This window comes from Penicillium expansum (assembly GCF_000769745.1).
Source record: "Penicillium expansum strain MD-8 chromosome Unknown contig313, whole genome shotgun sequence".
NCBI lineage: Eukaryota > Fungi > Ascomycota > Eurotiomycetes > Eurotiales > Aspergillaceae > Penicillium > Penicillium expansum.
Genome location: NW_015971264.1, coordinates 472,860 through 488,512, shown reverse-complemented (window position 1 = coordinate 488,512; position 15,653 = coordinate 472,860). Strand labels below are relative to the sequence as shown.

General features: G+C 50.0%; 6 protein-coding genes across 6 annotated transcripts; 5 read left to right on the top strand and 1 right to left on the bottom strand.

Moving 5' to 3' along the window:
• Positions 1-964: 964 nt before the first annotated feature.
• On the top strand, positions 965-1,345 carry PEX2_093580 (uncharacterized protein; the record flags this gene model as incomplete). The annotated part of the gene is made up of 1 exon (XM_016746628.1): positions 965-1,345. The coding sequence occupies one exon, from the start codon at positions 965-967 to the stop codon at positions 1,343-1,345; it is 381 nt and encodes a 126-aa protein (XP_016600344.1).
• Positions 1,346-2,981: 1,636 nt separating this feature from the next.
• PEX2_093570 (serine/threonine-protein kinase) lies at positions 2,982-5,330 on the top strand (the record flags this gene model as incomplete). Its single annotated transcript, XM_016746627.1, has 2 exons — positions 2,982-3,146; positions 3,201-5,330. The coding sequence occupies 2 exons, from the start codon at positions 2,982-2,984 to the stop codon at positions 5,328-5,330; spliced, it is 2,295 nt and encodes a 764-aa protein (XP_016600343.1).
• Positions 5,331-6,750: 1,420 nt separating this feature from the next.
• On the top strand, positions 6,751-7,999 carry PEX2_093560 (exosome non-catalytic core subunit RRP42; the record flags this gene model as incomplete). The annotated part of the gene is made up of 2 exons (XM_016746626.1): positions 6,751-7,299; positions 7,394-7,999. 2 exons carry the CDS (start codon positions 6,751-6,753, stop codon positions 7,997-7,999), a joined length of 1,155 nt encoding a protein of 384 aa, XP_016600342.1.
• Positions 8,000-8,407: 408 nt separating this feature from the next.
• PEX2_093550 (uncharacterized protein) lies at positions 8,408-9,294 on the bottom strand (the record flags this gene model as incomplete). Its single annotated transcript, XM_016746625.1, has 2 exons — positions 8,408-8,797; positions 8,887-9,294. 2 exons carry the CDS (start codon positions 9,292-9,294, stop codon positions 8,408-8,410), a joined length of 798 nt encoding a protein of 265 aa, XP_016600341.1.
• A 1,320-nt stretch (positions 9,295-10,614) lies between these two features.
• PEX2_093540 (Cytochrome c, class IA/ IB) lies at positions 10,615-11,232 on the top strand (the record flags this gene model as incomplete). Its single annotated transcript, XM_016746624.1, has 4 exons — positions 10,615-10,776; positions 10,842-11,000; positions 11,059-11,153; positions 11,208-11,232. The coding sequence occupies 4 exons, from the start codon at positions 10,615-10,617 to the stop codon at positions 11,230-11,232; spliced, it is 441 nt and encodes a 146-aa protein (XP_016600340.1).
• Positions 11,233-12,188: 956 nt separating this feature from the next.
• Positions 12,189-14,156, top strand: PEX2_093530 (uncharacterized protein; the record flags this gene model as incomplete). Its single annotated transcript, XM_016746623.1, has 2 exons — positions 12,189-12,759; positions 12,844-14,156. The coding sequence occupies 2 exons, from the start codon at positions 12,189-12,191 to the stop codon at positions 14,154-14,156; spliced, it is 1,884 nt and encodes a 627-aa protein (XP_016600339.1).
• Positions 14,157-15,653: the final 1,497 nt, after the last annotated feature.

The following is a 15,653-nucleotide window of genomic DNA, read 5'->3' as shown; positions in this document are numbered from 1 at the left end:
TGCGCGTGGAGTAGAAGCCCCACTGAGCGAATCATAGACTCGAAAGTGAGAGAAAGTGGAATATGTTCTCAGAGTGAATGTTGTTTCTGGTACTCCGTACTCCGTACTCCGTATTCTGTGTACAACATACAATCCCCATCGTATATTGTACGCGGTGTGTACTCCACGTCGCGTCCCATTGTTTTCCTGCCCGAATGGTAATACTATTGTGCGGTCTAGAGAAATATATAAAAAAGAAAAAAGTGAGTTGGCCCACTAAATCCGAACCTTGGTTTCCTTTCGGTACGGCCCTTAGATTTGCGTACTTTATGTACCTGAAATCCTATGAGATCGGATAAGGGGCGAATGCCGAACATTGAAACAGTGGATGTTGTGAGTTGATGAGTTGGAATAGACTGGTCAAATTCTTTTCAAATCAGCCTTGCAGCACACAAATAAATCTGGGATCCTTAGCCACAACGGTTGCCCCAGGGTTCGTCCCTCTGACAGGTGCATTCTATCCCGCTTCCTGCAGGTAATTACATCTCTTTACAACATCCCCGTACTTACTCCGTACTGTGTACGGAGTAAGAAGTGAGTAAGAAGTTGGGCTCCATCCAAGGGTGCGTTATCGGGACCGCGAATGTCCATTAGCCTTGAGGTTAGTGGAGAAACCGGAATGAAGCGGTTAGAGACTTCCCGTAAAGTCGCTATAACGGGCTTGGTTTATAATTTTACTGTCATCACTTTGCTTGAAATGACTTAGACCATACTCATACTCCGTACATATGCTGGTAAGATGGATGTCCTAGGCTCTATAGATTTGTAATATGTCAACACATCCGGGATCCATGGCAACAGGCATACTAACTTGAGAATCTTTGAGACGGGGTCTCAACAAAGAAACCTCAGTAGACAAGCGAGCCCTATGTTGTTCCCAATCGGAAGCGGCTGGGGAAAAACCTGTCAATGATCTCCCAAGCATATGGGGCCCAGACCCGTGTACCTTGGAACGAAGAGAAAAGAGAACCCATCATATGCAACTGCCAGCCCACCGCGGCTTAAGTCTACCTGCCTTTCTATCCCGCGAACCTTTCCGTCCGGCCGCGAACCTAGTTTACTAATTCTCTTCCACATGGCCGGCATCTTACCCCCGGTATGTGATTGGCCCCATCCAGTCGGAAGATCAGTCAGAAAAGAGACAGCGACATACCTCTCCTCACCAGAGCCCCGATGCATCAGGAGATCAGGTGGCGGAAAGCAAAATGAGGCACAGAATGTCCGATCAACCAATATCAATCAAAAGTTAAGAAGCCAACACGAACTACTCCGTAGACGAGGCACTGAAACAGGGATGGTCCGTTAGCAGCCGAATAATAAGACAACTGGTGTTCTACTATCCGTGCGAGAATGCAACCGACAGAGAGTAGAAGTCCGAAGGTAGGACATGACATAACGAACATGAGACGACGAGAGAAAGGATTCTCCTTGCTGTTCTCGCCCAGTCTGCGAGCTGTGTCTGCGTAGTACATAGTACAGCTTACATGGGTACTCCGTACTCCGTACATCTGGTACATCGACGGAGAACCTGAGTACATCTCCGCTTAGGAAGTGACTCGTACAAAGACGGGGTAACCGAGGTGATCAGAGTGTACTTTTGTATCAAAGTCAAGATGAGATGTCTTTCTTTGTACTCCGTACGGAGTACATAACTGGAGTTTATTAGAGTCCTGGAGAGAGAGAGTTCGAGGCAGCCAATTCTAATGCTCGAGTCAAATAAATTACCAAGGCGGCCCAACCCCTTCTGACACACCCCAAACAGTGCAGACTAGGGCTGCGTGGGCGACGGTTACAGGCTGCACACAATTATTGTATGCCCAACCTCCTCAATTATTAGGCGCCGTGCATCCACAGAGGTCAGATGATAAATACACTGAGGGAATTATACAGATGTGATAAGCATATAAGGTATGTTATAGAATATGCAAGTATGACTTTGAGAATACTTTTACCATACTCTGTTAATGTGGAATATTTAATTAATATAATGAGACCTCTCTCTTTTCTTTTTTTCACGAAGTGTTCATGTTTTAGCTTGGGAGACTTGTACGGTAAAATTGAAAATAAGGTACCCGTTTCCAAGATGGGTGTCCCATTGGTTGAGACGGGAGTAACCCGTTATTTGGGGTCTTAGCTGGTTTTAGTTGGTTTATTTTATTTTAATTTGCATTTTTCTGTTTGGTTTATTTTTGTAAATTAGTTTATTTTCTTTTTTTTCTTTTGGTATAATTTCTGTATTGCAATTTGTTCTGTATTTTGAGTATTTTGAGTATTCTAGATTCTCATACCCAGAAACCCCCCCTCTCTATATGCACCTTATGTGTGCGATGCCTCTTTTTATTCTCTTCGTTTCTTTATTCTTATTATTCTTATACTCTGATACTTCTAAATTTCTATTCTCTCATCTATACATATTTCAAGTGACCTCATATTCAAATCGATTTCGCCACGGTGGACTGATCTGCAACGACCATAAGTCGTTAATTTACCGTCTCCACGCCCCCGTCTAGGAGCTTGAGCTGTCACCGCGTCAGGGGCTCACTCTCGGTCCTCCGATCCCTCCAGTTTCCACCAGAACGGGTCTCCTCCTATTCTGGATTTTCCTTTTTATTGCATCGTGCCCGGTCCTCAATCCTCCCAGATCGCCCACTACATGACCACCGTCACTCCCCCTCCAACTACCTTGTCACTCCTTACTTTTCCGTCAATGGGAACCCAATCGTCTGGCTCGAACTAATATTCGGAACATGATCACCTGCTGCAATTGATATCCCATATACATACAACACACTCACTCGGGGATACTGCGAAACTTTCCCCTCTACATAATTGTAAGAACGCCTGATCTTCTGAGAATGTTGGGAAGCTGACCTGAACCCTCCTCAGAACCCCTCCTCCACATTCCTCTCCCGATCTGCTGGCAGACCAGAAGAGACATCAACATGACCGTCACATACGATACACCCACTCGTGGGTCACATACCTCCATGGCAACCCTCGAGGACCGCTTCGAAGTCATCAAGGAGATTGGTGATGGAAGCTTCGGTAGTGTTGCCGTCGCACGCGTACGGACCGCTGGTGCTCATATCGCTCGGAGAGGCACTATGGTATGGAATAGCAAGATTGGTGGTATATTGTGCTTCCACTGACTCATTGGTTAGGTTGCAATTAAAACGATGAAGAAGACGTTTGATTCCTTGGGTCCATGTCTAGACCTGCGAGAGGTCATCTTCCTCCGAACATTACCCATTCACCCCCACCTCGTCCCTGCCCTCGACATCTTCCTCGACCCCCTCTCTCACAAGCTTCACATCTGCATGGAATACATGGATGGCAACTTATATCAGTTGATGAAGGCCCGTGACCACAAATACTTTGAAGGCAAGCATGTCAAGAGTATCCTTTACCAGATCTTGTCCGGTCTGGACCACATCCACGCACACCACTTCTTCCACCGCGATATCAAGCCCGAGAACATCCTTGTATCAACCTCCGCCCCCAATGATTCTGCTTTCAGCCGCTACTCTAACCTCGTCACCCCTCCCTCCACCCCTCCTGTCTACACTGTGAAGATTGCCGACTTCGGCCTGGCCCGTGAGACCCACTCCAAACAACCCTACACCACATACGTCTCCACGCGCTGGTACCGCGCACCTGAGGTGCTTCTACGAGCCGGAGAGTATTCGGCCCCAGTCGATATGTGGGCAATGGGCGCCATGGCAGTTGAGATTGCCACCTTAAAGCCCCTATTCCCAGGAGGCAACGAGGTAGATCAAGTTTGGCGTGTGTGTGAGATCATGGGTAGCCCAGGGAACTGGTACAGCAAGTCGGGCAACAAGATTGGTGGCGGTGAATGGCGCGAAGGATCGCGCCTGGCTCACAAGCTCGGTTTCACATTCCCCAAGATGGCACCACACGCAATGGAATCCGTGCTTCAGCCCCCGATGTGGCCCGCGGCATTTAGCGAATTCGTCACATGGTGTCTCATGTGGGACCCTAAGAACCGCCCAACGTCTACCCAGGCGCTTAACCACGAGTACTTTGCCGATGCGGTTGATCCGGTACGGCCCAAGTCCTCTACTTCGTCGAGACTGCTCGGCCGTAAGCAGTCCGAAAAGAGCTTCAGATCACCAAATCTTACCCCTGGTGACTCTCCTACCCTATCTTCTAAGCCCTCGTGGTTCCGGAGATCATTGATCGTTCGGTCAGACAGCCCTGTCCCTTCCGCAGAAGATAGCCCCGCCCGACCGCCAGTTGTTACTCAAGTCACTGTGCCTGAGATCCAGCCTGTCAAGCCACGTCCCGCGAATACCAAGCGGGCTACCTGGGCAAACGGTGCGCCGATGCCAATCCTTCCTTCTATCCGCCCTGTCTCCCCTCTCTCCAACTCCGTTACAGCCCAGGCAAATGCGACCGTGGCACACAGCGAGTCTTCCAAGTCCTCCGACACATCAGCTAGCTCAAAGATCGGCCGTCAATTGTCCCTCAACTCCCATGGGAACCACTACTCGGACCAGAATCGCCAAGAGGCTGAAAGGATGCTCAATGGTTCCGGGACCAACACCCCAACCACAAAGGAGAGTTTCTTCTCGCATCTGCGTAAGCGCGCCCGTAGATTGTCTGGACGAAACCAAACAGCGCCCGCTGATGATGTCGAGGCTAACGCAGGCTGCATCCCATGGTCGAACCGTTCATCAGTGGCTCTTGATGGGCCTACCAGTGAGCCAAAGCAAGGTTCCGACTTGACCGAGCTGGACAAGGCTCTTCAATGTGTCAAGTACTCATTGGACTCGTCTACACTGAGCAACGTCCCGGTGCACTTGAACAATTCCGCTGACGGCCACACCAAGCGTCAGTCAATGCCTCAGGCCACCGGCAACACACCGGCTCCTATCTCTAGCAGGACTCGCCGTGCCATGCAGATGTCTACCCACCCGGTTCACCGATACGAGACCCCTGAAGAGGAAGATGAATTGCTTGATGAGGTGTTGCACTCCGCCAGCAAGGCAGCTAGACGTCTTGCTCTGACTCAGTCAATGGCTGCCGACTCGCACAGTGGTATTCGCCGACAGTCAGACAACTCGCGTACACTGCAGAACCCATACCCTACCCCATCACCCACGGCCAAGGACAGTGCTACGTTCGGTCAACAGTCGACACCTAGCAAGTTGAACATCCACAAGATTGATCCCACGGCCACAAACCGCCATTGGCCCACTCCTCCTTACGAGGAGGCCGAGCTTCACAACAAGAAATCCGACTACTTCGCTCGTGGATCCAACTATATCTAAGTGTCCCAACCACCACTCACCATCTTGAAAATCACATCCTTTCGAGTTGCGAAAAGCACAAAAATTTGGGCAAAATTGCGCAACAACGGAACAAACACCGAGCAACCTACATAGCTCAAGGCGTATGGATTCGGGTATTCTTTTTTTTTTTCTTTTCATTTTCTTCACAAGGTCTGGCTATTTTGGAGGGTGTTTTATCATTGTTTTTTTGTTTCACATATGGGCATTGGGATTTCGTCCTTTTTTTTTTTGCAAGTTTCTCATTTCTCCTACATTCATACCCCTGCAGCCCTTTTTATAGATGGATCCGGGCCTCGTTTCATTTTCCTTTTGGAGTCCTTTCGTTTCATCATTTACCAGGGGCGTGATTTCTTTCCTTGACATTTGATACCACATGCGCAAGTCGCATCATACACCGCGTTTCCCTCTACCTTCTTAGGTATTCCTCACCCTCTCTTCCTCCGATACGTCTGATATCGGATCTGCACATTTGCACATCATTCTCGATGAATATTGCGCTCTTTTTCTTTTGTTTATATAATTTTCCCCCTTTCTCCCCCCGCTTGTACATTGTCCGGCTACAGCCATTCCCATCTTTACTCTTCTTGTCTATCATTTTTCCCACTTATTTATCCCCGCATTCACATATTCCTGTCATAGCCCTCTTTCATGCTTGGATTTCTTGTATCATTTTCTCTCTCTCGGCGTCCTGGTTTGGATCCAGTCAGTTCTATACATACTCTTGTAATATACCACCTTTGGCCGTTGTGCCATGCCCATACATACATCTTACTACATACGCATTGAATCTACTCAGACTATACTGAGATTTACACTTGTTCTTCATGGTGTTTACTTCTTTTAACATTTTCTCTCAATTGTATTGAATCAGTTCGCATAGTAGCTGGTAGTGGAAGACTGACACCGTGGGAAGGTAGAGTTATCAAGCGAAAAGTCTGTAGGCTTAATACCTGTAGAGAAATAGATTATACAATAGAAAACAGCTCTATCTCGAGATTACATACTCCGTAGTGAATGTAGAATTGCATCTATACTTCGCAAACTCCGTCCATGGATCGATATCAGCGGAATAACAATCATCCGTGGCACATCAAGATTTCCTGATTGAGACTGCTCTGTTCGATTCAACCAACTTTTTTTTCTTCTGCTCCATTTCTTCCCAGCAGAACATCACCAGTTGAAACTAGACTGGCTATAGCTTTAAATCCGTGCTACCAACACCTTAGCACATCCAGCACGCGCCGGCAAGCACTTTTCACAAATCGCGGGCCGATCACCACAAAATCAAACCGCCCGCCAACAGCTACGAGCTTAACCTCGCGCAACCGAACTTCAGCTCTATCCTCCAAAACACAGCACTCTATTTTCCCCGCCGCATACCAACACAAATCCCGCCAAAATGTCAAATCAAAGACAAGCATCCTCCGCCTCTCAAGTCCCCCACCTCTCACCCGCCGAACTTTCCTACCTCTACACCTCCCTCAGCCTCCCCAAGAACCCAATCCGACCAGATGGCCGCTCACCCACACAATTCCGCCCTCTCTCCGCCGAGACCACTATCCTGCCCGGCGCGAACGGCAGCGCGCGCATCGGGTTCGCAGACGGCACGCAAGCGATCGTCGGCGTGAAAGCAGAAGTTGAAAAGACCGTTCTCGCAGCCGACACGCTCGACTCGCGCAGTCTGGCGCAACATGGCGATGCACTGAACCGTGAGGGTGAGGAGGGCTCAGCCGCTGTTTCCGGACAGGGAGAATGGGTGCAGATGTCGATTGAGATCCCCGGGTTTAGGGACGATGATGCCCTGCCTGTGTTTTTGAGTGAGATGATGCGGGAGAGTCTGGTTGGTTCTGTTGCTGGTGGAAATGGGGATGCGGAGAAGGAGATGGCCGGTGGGTTGAAGGGGAGACTTGTTATTAACAAGCGGTGGCATTGGCGCTTGTATATTGATGTAAGTTTCTCAGAACGCTTTCTGTCTTTGGGGTTATGGGCTTTCTGTGGCTCGAAAGGTATGCCTTGATCACTGCTAACATGTTATACTCTAGGTCCTGCTCCTCTCCCAACCCCTCGCATACCCCCTGCCCCTCCTCTCGCTCACAACCCACCTCGCCCTCCTCAGCACTAAGCTACCGAAACTCAAGTCCACGGGCGAAGAAGATCCCTTCTTCGATGATGACTGGGCTGCCGCGGAGTATCTCTACCCCCGCTCCAATACTTCTAAATCTTCTCTCTCCGCTGCTCCATCATACCCCGTCCGCCCACCTGTAACGCTGCTCGTGATCTCCGTCGGTGACAACGTCATCTTCGACCCCAACCGCGAAGAAATCGCCGTTGCAGATGCCGTCCTGGCCATCTCCGTTACACGCAGTAGTGACTCCGAGACTTTGAAACTGCTATCGATCCGCTCGATCGATCCCCCCTCCCGCCTCACTCAGCCTGGTATCCCCAATTCCGAAAATGTGAATATGCTCGGTGCTACTGCGGCGCCTGGGGAGGAGACTGGTGGTCAGGAAGAGGTCGAGGGTGTCTGGCGTCCACGCAGGGGTGGTGTCAAGCGCAGTGTCATTGCGCGCATGGTTAAGACTGTCCTCGGTAAGGGTGGTGTTGGCGAGGAGGTCCTTGAGGGACTTGAGGGGGTTGAGGTGCAATGATTGATCCATTTCTCATGGCCATGTATGAGTAATAAAGTACAGCATTACTTTACGGTTGCGACCTTGATATCTGAGTTGATAGGTCGCTGCTTCTGGAGTTTGGAGAAAAGCGTTGTCTTTTGATTAAATCGTTTCTGTTCATCGTTGATTCGATTGAAGTTGAGATAATCCTCCTATCGTAGCTGGACTGAAAGTCCACTAATGTACAAAATGGATTGAACTCCATTCACACCAACGTCACTGTGCCCGAAGGTCGCTCATGTAGTATAGAACTCATGGATACGTACCCACACCCAAACCACATAGATATCATGTGTAGCCTATGCCATACCTGCATATGTAGATATGTCACCCGTATATATGAATGAGATAGCCCTAGAGCCTATCCCAAGCTATGCAGGGAATCAATCACCAAATCCCCAACCACTTCTTAACAGGCTTCTTATTCCCCTCCCAATCGACAAATTCCTTACCCTCCGCCCCTTCAACAGCAGCAACAGGCGACTGCAAATCAACCTCATTACCACCCTCCTTCTTCTTCTCAGGCTCCGCCTCCTCAAGCCCATGCGCAACGCGATACTGCTTCCTCTTCTCGGCATCCTCAACACGACGGTGTCGCTGCTCCCGCACACGCATCGAGTTGTGCTCCACGTGCATGCGCCATACAGACAAGACCTGTGAGATCGTGCCGACGGGCGACGTCAACAGACTCGACCAGGATGGTAGCAGGTGCGCGAAGGGCGAGGTTGCTTTGAAGTTTGTTGTAAATGTGAATCCCGCGCAGGAGATTAGGACGCTCTGTGGGTTGGTTAGTTACTTTTACTCGATTCTCCTGGTGCCTTTTTTTCATAGACTGAGAGCTAGATATATGCTGGTCGGAAACTCACCATCGCAATCCAAATGTGAATCCACTTGCTCGTCAAGAACTTAAACATCACCGTTCCCTCCGGCGGGAACATACCCGGATACTGCGTCTTGCTTTGCTGCACACGCTCTTTCTCTGTCGTGCGCGGGCCATACTCGAATGGTTGACCTGGAGGTGCATTCTTCGGAGATGGAGTCACGAGGCGTTGGGGGTGCGAGGGTGGGCGGAATCTGTCGGGCTTTGCGAGGACGCGGGGCTTGGAGCTGGCGCTAGATTTGGAGTTGGCATTGGTGTTGCTTTTGCTGGCTTTCTTCAAGGCGGCGCTGGTTGAGGTGAAGCTGCGTTGCGTGCTTTGACGTTGGAGGGCGCGCAGGGTCAATGCTGAGGGTGGGCCTCGCGGGAGGAGGAAGCCGGGGATTGGGGTTGGCATTTTTGAAATTGCGTTCTCGCCCTTTTGCTCGCGGGGAAGGATTGGGTGGTCTTGTTGACTTTGACTGTTATCTAGATGTGGAACCGTAGATGCAATTTTTGGAAGGTTTTATATCACGTGACTGTATCGGGATATCGGATGCCGATTGAGTCGAGATGCTCTCACCCGGGAAATGCATATCCTAACTATTTCGGGGAGAAAAATTATCAGACCACTTGACCTTGGAAAATATTCACGTGGTTTAGTATCCATCATTTCCCGTGTTTCCCACCAATTGAAATGGTCTGGTCATAGCTCTAAGCTGTACGGAGTAGTCGGAGTCATTTCTTACTACGGAGTACATCAAACCAACCTAATGAAAGGTCATTGTCCTATGTCTACTGCAACCTCGGCAACAGGCTAAATTGCATTCGCCGAGAATGAATCGAAAATAAACCGTTTCTGCCTCAGGATCCACATATCGGACCACCGGGGATCAGCTCGGGCGAATGAGAACCCTGCCATTTCGAAGCCGCGGTGGATCGGGATGTTGCTCCAGTTCTCCAGGGGGGAAAGGAAGGGGGTGAATATGAGATATGATCTCGGTCACCATGGGCATCCAGAGAGGAATTGAATGTTTCAGTTTGTAAAGTTCCAGTGAAGCTAGTCAGGAACCCGTAGGTTCTAAGCTCCCAGGTGATGATGAGTTATGAGATCATGGGGGGGCGGAAGATGGGAAGTGGATGGTGCATGTTGATTCTTTGCCACTAGCAAGCTGCTAGTAACTGTTCTAAGCATTGAATGTATCTCAAGAAAGTAGAACAAAGCAGAAGTGTGAGTAGTCAGAGTATATAACAACCACACCGAAGTTTCCGGTTGCGCCCGTTCACCTGAATCATCTGACTTCTGATTGGCGGAGCGGCAGATTACGAGAGAGAGCGTCGGGGCCAAGTACAAATAACCAGATTTTCTTTTCTCCCTTCCCAGTTTTTTCTGTACAGTACAGTGTCATAATAACCTCTTTTATTATCCTTTCATAATACTTCACAATGCCTCCTAAGAAGCAAGAATCTTTCGCTCCTGGTAAGCTATCTACCTTCCCCCATTGAGCTGAAAGGAGGTTGAACGGGGGAGGCGCCATGGAGGTTGACATGGAGGTTGAAAGGAAGGAAGTGAAGGTATCCCAACTTCTAACATGGCAACACTGTTTTGTTACCTACTTGGGATGGCGATTGACACTTCCTCACCTTTCCAACCACTGCGCCTCCTCGTCAACCTAACTACCTTTCAATTGCGACCACCGCAACCTTTTCCCAACGTACCACGCATGAATCATCCAACATGACTACCTTCGATGTGTTCTGCACCTTGACAATCATCGACATGCGCGAGGCCGAGCGTGCAGAAGCCGCCCTCATCGAAGAAGCGAAAAAAGAAGCCAACAGGATCGCTAATCTGAACCTCCCTCCAGGTGACGCCGCCAAGGGTGCCAAGCTCTTCCAGGTCAGTTCATTATTGCTTCACGCGCAAATACAGGAAACAGGAAACCTAACAGCTTTTTCTCTCAGACCCGTTGCGCCCAGTGCCACACCACCGAGGCTGGCGGTCCCCACAAGGTCGGCCCCAACCTTCACGGTCTCTTCGGCCGTAAGACCGGTTCCTCCGAGGGCTACGCCTACACCGACGCCAACAAGCAGGCCGGTGTTGAGTGGAACGAGACCACTCTGGTAAGTGCCAACTGCCATCTTCAGCTCAGCCGATCGTCCCCTAACAATACCGTCATAGTTCTCCTACCTCGAGAACCCCAAGAAGTTCATCCCCGGTACCAAGATGGCCTTCGGTGGTCTCAAGAAGACCAAGGAGCGCAACGATCTTATCACGTACGTTACCCGCGAATCCACACCCCCTGACCCAGACAACTAACAACCCCATAGCTGGCTCAAGGATAACACCGCATAAACGACCTGATGTTCTTTTTTATTCCCCGGATTTTTTTCTGTTTCTCCCCATAGAAGTCTGGGATTATGGCGCCATGGGCTGATTACCGGGTCTCCCACGGGACCGGGGGCTGTATTTTTATTACAATTTCCATGACCCAAAATAGATTTGATCTTCTCCTCTTCTTGATGTCTTCTTGATTTTTGATAGACCAAACGCACTGCAAACGGGTGATGTATGCAAGCTTATTCCCAAGTGTCTGAGATTCTTCGGATTATGATGGAGGTTTGTCTTATGATTGGTTGATGATCGTGGCTGTATCGATTGGGCAAACATGGGCGGTCAGGCACGGAGATACTTGACAGGTACTTGATGAGTACCTTGGTGCTAACTACGGACACAACACAAACAGGAAGTACTTCGGAAGTACCGTCCCTTGTACATTTCCGGTATCTGATGTGTACAAGCCGTGTTGGCTTCGAGTCTCAGCACATGACCCAGCAGGGGTCAGGCTGATTGGCCCAACCTCCTCGACTTGAATAGAAGTGAGGGGACGCATGCCTTCTCATCTTCTCATTCCTGATTCATCCATTGCTCAACGAGGCGTTTCGATCCCAGTTCCATATTAATCTCCAACGTGTTGCCTGATCGCATCTTGTCTAACATCAACTATCGAATGCGCTTATCTCAGTACTATCCTGTGCCCTTTAGAATCCAATACCTGCCTTGTCGCATCGCATCGCATTATACCTTATCGCATCTTTGGCGTGGGGTTGACTGCTCAGATATCTTCTGTAACGGCTAGCGCAGGGAGACACCGTCCCAGCGCATATACTAACCACCCAAGTTTATCTAAGGAAGTCAAAGCGGTTCAACCCGCAAGTGATCGCCACTCATAGGCATTGATCTGCGCTTTGTCGCTGAGAACTGCGGTGCCTCTTCTTCCGAGGCGCGACTATCGCGATACGCCGTCCGGGATGCTGGACGAGTTAGACAACGTCTTCGACGACCATCCATCCCTGGACGCGTCGCTCGAAGACTTCGAGAACAATACCAACCCCCACAGGTCCCCAATGTTCGCCCTGCCATCCCAACACTCTGGATTCCGGTCTGAAGACTCAGATGGGGAAGATGGAGAGATTGAGGACCCGGCCCAGGAGCGCTGGTCACCCCCAGGCTTCCATCAACCCGAATATGTTCAGGGCAGTGGATGGTACCGCCACCAGCCCTACCTGCGCAAGGATAACCCCACTACGGATCGCTTGCAGCTCAAGCCCACAATCGGGCTCAGTGTTTCCCCATCCCAGTCGCGCGAGCCAAGTCCACAGTATGAGGATGCGCTCGAGGGTCATCCGAAGAGTAGACAGGTCGATCGCGCCACCCCGGGCGACATCTCTGTCGCGGCTAATGTGCCTCTACCGGCGGGCGCAGATACCCCCCTCCACGGACGATCCCCAAGTCCGCCTCCGGCTCCGAGTACAGGGCGCACACCACGCCACAGTCCCGAGGACGACGGGGTGGGCTTTGGCGCGGAGAATCTGAGCAACTGTAGGCCCTGTCTGATCTGGTTTCAGTTGCAGGCGCGGGTATACTAACGATTGTTGTGAATGAATAAAGACATTCGCTTTGCAGTGCGTGCAGAAGTCCAGCACCGAGAACCTATTGCCGCGTTGTTTGGCTATCTGCGCTCCAAGTTTGAGCGCATGACCAGCTCCAAGTCTAACACCACGTTATCTATCATAATCCTCCTCATTTCAGTCGCGTTCATGCGCGCTCTGGTCCTCCCAGGCCTCCCACAATCGATTCCCGATTTAGTAAAGCTATCCGGCTTCGCGCGCTCCTTCGAACCATTGATATACTACTCAGAGAACGGCGTTCAGCAAATCGGCACCCTGCAAGAAACCGGCGTCGCAGTCTGGGACCTGAGCGAGTCCGTCCGCGGCACGAACATGACGAGCGCACCCATAATCGTGCGCCAACTAGACGAGCTCTCCGACTCCCTCAAGTCCCTCTCCCTCGAGCTAACCCGCTTCTTCGCAAACGTCGATTCAGACATCGACTCCATCCTAATAGTAATGGACTGGGCCAAGCGCGAGCTCGAAACCCTCTCCGCCCAGCCCCCAAGCACCCTCCCCACAATCGTCTTCGACAATATGCACAACATGCTTTCACGGATCGGCGCGCTCGAACGCTCGGCTCAAGTCTCCGACAATGGCGTCTCTGCAACCTCAACAACGACAACGCCCCTCGGCCACCTCGTAATGGCCGTCTTCGGGCCCACATCCGCGCAACGCACACGCACAACTCTAACCCGCACCTTTACGGAGTTCCTCTCTGTACTAGAAGAATCAATCAACAGTGAACTCACCCACTCAACCGCACTCTTCGCGCTCTTCGAGTCCATCGACCGCCAATTCCTTAATCTTCAGCGCACAGTGGTCCGCGAATCAGATGCTCAAGAACGCGCAGAGGGCGAGATGCTCTCTTCCCTATGGACGCGCGTGCTAGGTCCCGATGCCGCAGCTGTTCGCAAATACGAAAAGAACAAGAAACTCCTCGCGAATGTGCGCAGTCGCACTGTTGCCAATAAACACCTCCTCGTTGACCACCGCGGTCGACTTCTCACGCTGAAGGTGAATCTCGAGACGCTGCGCAGGAAACTAGTCAGCCCGCTTGTGCGTCGGAATGACTCTGTCAGCTTTGTCGGGTCAGTTGATGGGAGTGGGGGGAGTGGGAATGGAAATTCCGGCTCTGCGGGCCGCATGCTTGGGCCCGTTGAAGCTGTTATCGATGGACAGATCCGTGGGTTGGAGGGGACGTATGATTATCTGCGGACCGTTCGGGAGAAACAGAAAGCGAAGCTTATGGAGCTTGTTTATGGGGCAGGGAGGAAACCGAGTCGGGCAATGATTGATGGGTTAGAGGGGAGGGATGATGATGAGTGAAGGCTTGAGGAGGTGTCCTGAACTTGTTTATTGTCTCTTTGCTTTCTTTTGGCCTCATTTCTTGTCTTGGCATAGCATCCTGGTTCCGGTTGGGTTCTTTTGTCTCTCCTCTCTGGCGTTCTAGGGCATATGTGGCAGGGCATCCGCGGCTGCGGGCTTTTCGTGGGAATTGGTGGCTTACCTGCTGTGCCTCTTTGAATGACTGCTTTGTTCCTGTTTTTGTTGACTTCGTGGCGAATAGGTTGGATTGCGAGCAAAAGGGATAGAAACATGTGGCGCCAGCTGGTTTGTTTTCACTTCATGGCGCCGTGCAGTTATGGGTTTCTTTGTGGGTGTATGAATGAATATTTTTGCTGTTCATAGTCATTGCCCTTATGCATCTTCCTTATATGAGTCCCTGATTATCCATAGACAAATCCCCTATACGGGTTATGCTTCATATGTTATATTGTCGTAGAGTGATAAGCTCGGCATGTCTTCGTTCCATACATGTAATATAGCTAATGATCATCCTCCTAGCTATAACCCCGACGAGGAAGATATCTATATAAAAAGACAATTCAAAAGACATCCAAAAGAGACAACAGATTCTTATCTTCATGTAAAGTCTTTACAGAGGTCGCATACATAGCTGACTACCCGTACTCATTGACTTCCAGATAAAAAAGCAAACTATATCTTTCATTATCCCGCGCTTTTTGTTGTTTTCACTGATCAACTCCTATTTGATGGTATCCATAGATTAACAGGAATGTGCTTGAAGAGAAAACCCTGGACCCACAGAAAAGGCAAGTTCTCAAGTAGGTTGCGTGCCGGGTCAATAGGATACTGCTCGACCGAAACCAGAGGATAATCGTTTCGAACCGCGAACTGCTCATCTACAAAAAAGAACTAAGCACAATCAAGCCAACTGCAACGTTTCGTGTAAATCTGGCTGACAGTGTCCAGGATTTATTTCAACTCATCGTCACTCATGCCTGCTTCGTTGGTAAAACTAGCTTTGGTGGTCAGGGCAGTTTTGCAATTCCTCCAAGGCAAAGTCCGGTACTCAATCGGGGCATATTATCCATTTGACGATCCTTCTTGTCTTGTACCATCATAATTATCTGGATCTCTTCCTCGGTTAATCGATTCGTGAGGAAACCCACAAGTCGTGGGCAATACCGTCTCTCCGACCATTGAAGCTGCTTTGCTAAATATGGTTGACCCGGATGCCAAAGGAACTCTCGTGAGCCCTCAGGACGATAATTATATTTGTAACCACCCGCTAAAGGAGTCTTGCTTGGAGTGCGAGGAGGAGATGAAGAAAGGAAGGAAGGACTTGGGTAAATGTAACTTTGAATGCCCCTCACCTAGATGAGGTGGAATTGGAGAAGCAAACAAAATGAGTAGTAGAAGGAGTAGTACCTGTTAGAGTCTATCACATTGTGGGTTCAGTAGGCACAACTTGACATGCCATGGATGCCTAGGCACTTACTTTATATTTTATACAACGTG